The 6,000-nt window shown below is 43.9% G+C and overlaps 1 protein-coding gene across 1 annotated transcript in view; it reads left to right on the forward strand.

The window, feature by feature from the left end:
• FANCM (FA complementation group M) overlaps positions 1-4,748 on the forward strand; it is a 257,273-nt gene extending 252,525 nt beyond the window's left edge. Inside the window, exons 21-22 of the mRNA XM_068254157.1 lie at positions 1,572-1,863; positions 4,463-4,748. Coding sequence (XP_068110258.1) covers positions 1,572-1,863; positions 4,463-4,592 — 422 coding nt within the window. The 3' untranslated portion in view covers positions 4,593-4,748. The remainder of the gene's footprint in view (positions 1-1,571; positions 1,864-4,462) is intronic.
• Positions 4,749-6,000: the final 1,252 nt, after the last annotated feature.

Below are 6,000 nucleotides of genomic sequence, written 5' to 3' on the forward strand. Positions count from 1 at the left end.
TGGCTTTGTGCGCTGAAGTCTGCGTGTCTGGCTTTGCGCTGAAGTCTGCGTGTCTGGCTTTGCGCTGACGTCTGCGTGTCTGGCTTTGCGCTGACGTCTGCGTGTCTGGCTTTGCGCTGACGTCTGCGTGTGTATATAGTTGTGTATTTAAAGTATGTGTACATATATGTGCATTGCGCAGTGTGTATGGTTAATTATTTCAAAGGGGGTGGGAACGTGGTCTAATTACCTTCATGGTCACTTTGCCTAACTGTTTTTAGAGAAAACTTGGGCCCACTGCCTTAGCATTAGAGTGTCACACTACAGAAAGCTCCGCCCATAATGGATATACCATATGTGATATGGTCACATCCATTTTTTGGTGTGCCATGCCTTTCCTTTTTTTTGGGGGGGGGGGGGGGGGGGGTTTAAAGCATCAGGAAATGTTTGGAAATCATTTGCACACAATTATGGAGGACTCCTTATGTGATAATGGTGAGATTATGTTACTCACAGGAAGAACTGTTTTCCAGTAGAAAATAAATCACAATCACAAATGCTCTGCATGTCTCACTTAAAGGGATACTGTAGGGGGGTCAGGGGAAAATGAGTTGAACTTACCCGGGGCTTCTAATGGTCCCCCGCAGACATCCTGTGTTGGCGCAGCCACTCACCGATGCTCCGGTCCCACCTCCGGCTCACTTCTGGAATTTCAGACTTTAAAGTCTGAAAACCACTGCGCCTGCGTTGCCGTGTCCTCGATCCCGCTGATGTCATCAAGAGCGCACAGCGCAGGCCCAGTATGGTCTGTGTCTGCGCAGTACACTCCTGGTGACATCAGCGGGAGCGAGGACACGGGCGTGCAGGCGCAGTGGTTTTCTGACTTTAAAGTCAGAAATTCCTGAAGTGAACTGGAGGCGGGGCCGGAGCATCGGTGAGTGGCTGCGCCAACACAGGATATCTGCGGGGGACCATTAGAAGCCCCGGGTAAGTTCAGCTCATTTTCCCCTGACCCCCCTACAGTATCCCTTTAAGGTGCGTACACACGCACTACTACAGAGAACGACGGGTCCGTCAGACCCTCCCGCTGGTTGTTCTCCCGACAGTAGAGCGTGTGTACAGTCTGTCCGCACAGCGGGATGGTCTGACCGACCCGTCGTTCTCTGTAGTAGTGCGTGTGTACGCACCTCTACACCCACTGCACGGTTTGATGACATGATTATAGAGTGCAAACGATGTGCTTGGCCAGTGCAGTCATTAATGAAAAAAGTTGATGCTAAAATAACTTTTGGAAAATATTGTAATAAAGCATTTACCTTTTTCATTACCTCCCCAGTGTGTTTATAAAAGTACAGTAAGGAATGGTTTCTTATTGCAGGCAGACAGGGGGTACACATGGCTCTTATAAACTCACTTGGGAGGGTGTGATTAATTGCACAGGGAAGTGCTGTAGTTGCAGTGCTGACCACAAAGAGTACAGTGCAAGAGTTTTGTGTAGGGATCTTGGTTATATGTCTGGAGTGCCTCTATAATGACTTGCCCTCTGTTGGGTTTCTTATAATAATCTGTAAATATTTGGCTCTGGCCTGCAGGAGAAACATCACGGCTATTCCAGAGAACAAAGTATTATGACAACACGCTATCAGCTCTGATCAGCGCTGGGATCCAGATCCTCTTCAGCTCCAGCCAGGAGGAGACGGCTGGATTACTGAATCAACTGGCATCACTGGAGAGGAGGAAAGGCACAGCGATGACCGTCCCCACTCAGATGACCAGCCACAAGCAGGAAATGCTGAACTTCTACCTGTCCCTTCCCAATGTCAGCTACATCACTGCCCTCAACTTGTGCCAGCACTTCAGCACTGTGCGACACATGGCCAACAGGTAAGGCAGCTGGGAAACTCACTGACACTGAGAGGTACACTGAAAACTGCAGCAGCAGTGATGTTATTGAGTAGGGCAAGCAAGATTGCTTATAGGGTTAAAAGAAACAGAAATTGTGATGTTACTCCCTGCAATTGGGCGGCTAAGTAAGAGGTCTTAAAGGACAATATCACGAAAATTTTTAAAATTTCAAATACATTCATATTATTATTATTTAGTATCTAACTATATATAGTGCCAAGTCTTCCCCAGCGCTGTATAGAGTATACTGTCTTGTGACTTAACTGTCCCTCGGAGGGGCTCACAATCTAATCCTTACCATAGTCATATGGCTATATAGTGTATGTATTGTCATCTAAGGCCAATTTTAGGGGGAAGCCAATTAACTTATCTGTATGTTTTTCGGGGTGTGGGAGGAAACGGGAGTGCCCGGAGGAAACACACCTAGACACGGGGAGAACATACAAACTCCTCGCAGATGTTGACCTGGCTGGGATTCAAATCGGGGACCCAGCGCTACAAGGCAAGAGCACTAACCGCTATGCTACTGTGCTGCCCTATGCCATTTCTCCAAGAATAAAATGCACTATAAATTACATTTTCCTATGTTGCGGTCACTTACAGTAGGCAGTGAAAATGTGACAGATCTGTCAAGTTCTTATGGGGGATTCTAAGTTCTTTATTTACTAAAGCACTTACTGAACTGCAGTTGCTCAGTCCGACTGCCAAAGTACAGTAGTGTGCAAACAAGTAGGGAAGCTAGCTGACATCTTTTTATAGATCCATACCATTTGTAAAGAATAAAGGTAATACTGGAATCTCCTATGAGGAAATGGACTAGCCCAAGATCTCTCAGCTTTTTACTACCTACTGTAAGTGACAGCAACATAGGAAATCATTTATGGTGCATTTTACATGGATGTACTTTCAATTTTACAATCACAATTGTCCTCCCTAGCGGTATCGATGGTTACACACGTCCATACAAAACATGCTGTGAACAGTATTGACGTGCATTCACGTCAATACTCTCCTGCACTGTATACTAGACCCTTGCTGGACACATTTTGGCAAGTTACAGGAAAAGTTATGAAAATATTTTTTTTTTCTTTTTGCAGAAATTCTGGGGAAATTGAACACCAGGGAGGTTTTTAGGCATGTGTGACCACATTACATTTTTATCATTTTATTTCTAGTTGAGTGCCAGTCATGAACCTCTGTAGCGTTTTGAGTGCTGTCTTTGTTTCCTGTTGATGGGGAAATTCTAGTAGGGAGTGTCACCATGACTGAGTGATCCAGAGCTGCTGTTGTCATTTGCTCAGCTGATTATAAAGGTGTTACCTGTATTTTTGCATTTGTTACATGAAACCCAGACAGCAATAGAAATCCTTTTTGGGATGGTGGAAGGTTTTACCACTGTAGGGTCTTTATTGCCATTTTGTCTTTTTTGCAGTCTTTGGCAGGATTCACATGCATCGTTGTGAAAAAACTTGATGTTTTTTTGTGTTAAAATCTGCGTTTTATTTTATTCTTGCATGCATTTTTTTTTCTGTAGGTTATGAAAGTCGATGAGTTTTCTTGCAATTTGCGAATATATGCTGCAAGTACTTTTTTCGCACGTGAAATCGCAGATTTTAGCAGAAGTGCGATTTTCCATTGAGTTTTATTAGATGTGTTTTGCACAGTCAGAAACAAAATGCAAATTTTAACCTCCTTAGTGGTCAGGCTCGGGATGGAAGTCCGCAGCTCAGAGCGGTAATCCCGAGACGGAGTGAGTTATATGCAGGAGCTGCTGCAGATCTCTCTGTGGTATGTTTTTTTCAATATTGTTTTTAAGGTCTAAAACCTTGTGAAAAAATTGCATGGCTTTTAGACCTTAAAGGGGAACTGAAGAGAGGTATATGGAGGCTGTCATGTTTATTTCCTTTTAAGCAATACCAGTTGCCTGGCAGCTCTGCTGATCCTCTGCCTCTAATACTATTAGCCATAGCCCCTTAACAAGCATGCAGCAGATCAGGTGTTTCAGTGGTTCAGACTTATAAGTCTGATCTGACAAGACTAGCTGCATGCTTGTTTCTGGTTTTAATCAGATACTACTGCAGAGAAATAGACCAGCAGGGCTGCCAGGCAACTGGTATTGATTAAAAGAAAAAAAAACATGACAGCCTCCATATACCTCTCTCTTCAGTTCCCCTTTAAGGCCTCAATTCACAAGCTTTATCAAACGTTTGATAATTTACCTCATGAGTAAAATCTAATTTTGAATTCACTAAGGTGTTATAGTTTTATTGAACGTTTTATCCATAAAACATTCCATAAATATAGAACACCTGAGTGAATACAAAATTAGTGAATTGAGGCCTAAATCTAAATAATCATAACGCCAGGGAGGTTAATAAATGTGCACCCTGCCTTTCTGTCCCCCTCGGAGGGGGTAGAGGATGTGGACTACTGCAAAGACCTGACAGAGGTGCTGCCCCATCCTCCTAAATCACTGGCTTTTACTTGTTTACTAGATCTTGCTGCTCCAGACTGAAATTATTGTTAGATGATTTATAGGTGTATGGCAGTAACTGTTCCTTTTCCCATCATTCTGCAGCTCTGTAGAGATGATCTCCAGCAAAGGCTTGGTGAGCCAGCAGAAGGCTGAAGAGATTGTCCGTTATTTGCATTATGTGTGTGATCCGGATATGCTGCAGGCTGGTGACAATCAGAAGCCCGCCCTATAGGACAATCACTGTCTAATCTCTTTTTGTCTGTGGAGGAGCGGTTATTGCAGGCCAATAATGCTTGCCTCTTCTCTGCAGGGGTCTGTATTTATATGTATATTGTGTTCACCTTGTGTACAGCATGTAAATAAATGTTATAAAAATGGTTTTAAAGAACTCTTTTGTATTGCTATTTTACCTATGCTACTGATACTATTTATCTGTATGTAATGAGCTCTCAAAATCTTGCTGCTTGGTTAGGATTGGATGGTAACAGGGCTGTGAAGTTGTTACAAAAATCATCCAACTCTGACACCTCAGTTTATGAAACCATTGACTCTAACTTTGACTCCGACTCCTTAATCTACTTACCAGGACTGGGGATTTGTTACAAAGATGGCAGTGGGGAAAAAAAATCATACATACCTGGGGCTTCCTCCAGCCCTGTTAAGACCTTTGTCTCCCTCGCTGTCCTTCTGGGGTGTTTTGTTCCGCTGCTAGGGTCCTCTGACGTAACTATGGTCCAGGCGTACTTTGCATGCAGGCGCGCCCCCATCGGCACAGGACGCTCCTGGCGATTGAAGCGCAATGGTGACAAACGTGCAGCTGACTGCACACGTGCCGACTGGAGAAGCTTCAGAGGACCCTAGCGGTAGATCAAGGTGGTCTTTTCCAGGAGGCCGGTGTGGGAGCCAAAGGTCTCAACGGGGCTGGAGGAAGGCCCAAATATGTATGAATTTTTCCAGCACCCCCATCTCTGGCACACTTTGATAGGCTGCCACTGAGCAACAAACAAAACATTCAATCTACTTAATTAATGTTTAAATATAAAATCAAACCATGGAATATCTATAAAAAAAAAAAAAATAGGAGTAGGAGGATAGATACAATTGTTTATTACATCAATTTACTTTTACCCCGGTTCACTGTGGAAGAAAGCCACATCCCACTGGTTGTCACCTATAGCACAACGTTTATTCACAAAGACTTGAACTGCACAAGTGCAGAGTACTCTCAGCTACAGGAAATTAGGAGAGACACACATTTGCAGAAGCCAGCAAACCAACCTCGGTTTGCGATCGTATGGAAGAGACAACGACCATCTCAAAAACTTCAGCACTGAAACGATTAGACTTCTAGGGGCTGGAGAAAGCCCCAGGTGAGTAAAGCTGCACTCATGTCTTTCACCTAATGTATACTTTAAAGTAAACCAGAAGTGAGAGGTAAATGGAGGCTGTCATATTTGGTTTCTTTTAAACAATAAGAGTTGCCTGGCAGCACTGCTGATCTATTTGGCTGCAGAAGTGTCTGAAGTGCATCAGAAACAAGCATGTGGCTAATCTTGTCAGTTCTGACAATATTATCAAAAACACCTGATCTGCTGCATGCTTGTTTCAGGGCTTGTTCCAGGCAGAGGATCAGCAGAACA

Source organism: Hyperolius riggenbachi, chromosome 9 (genome assembly GCF_040937935.1).
Source record: "Hyperolius riggenbachi isolate aHypRig1 chromosome 9, aHypRig1.pri, whole genome shotgun sequence".
NCBI lineage: Eukaryota > Metazoa > Chordata > Amphibia > Anura > Hyperoliidae > Hyperolius > Hyperolius riggenbachi.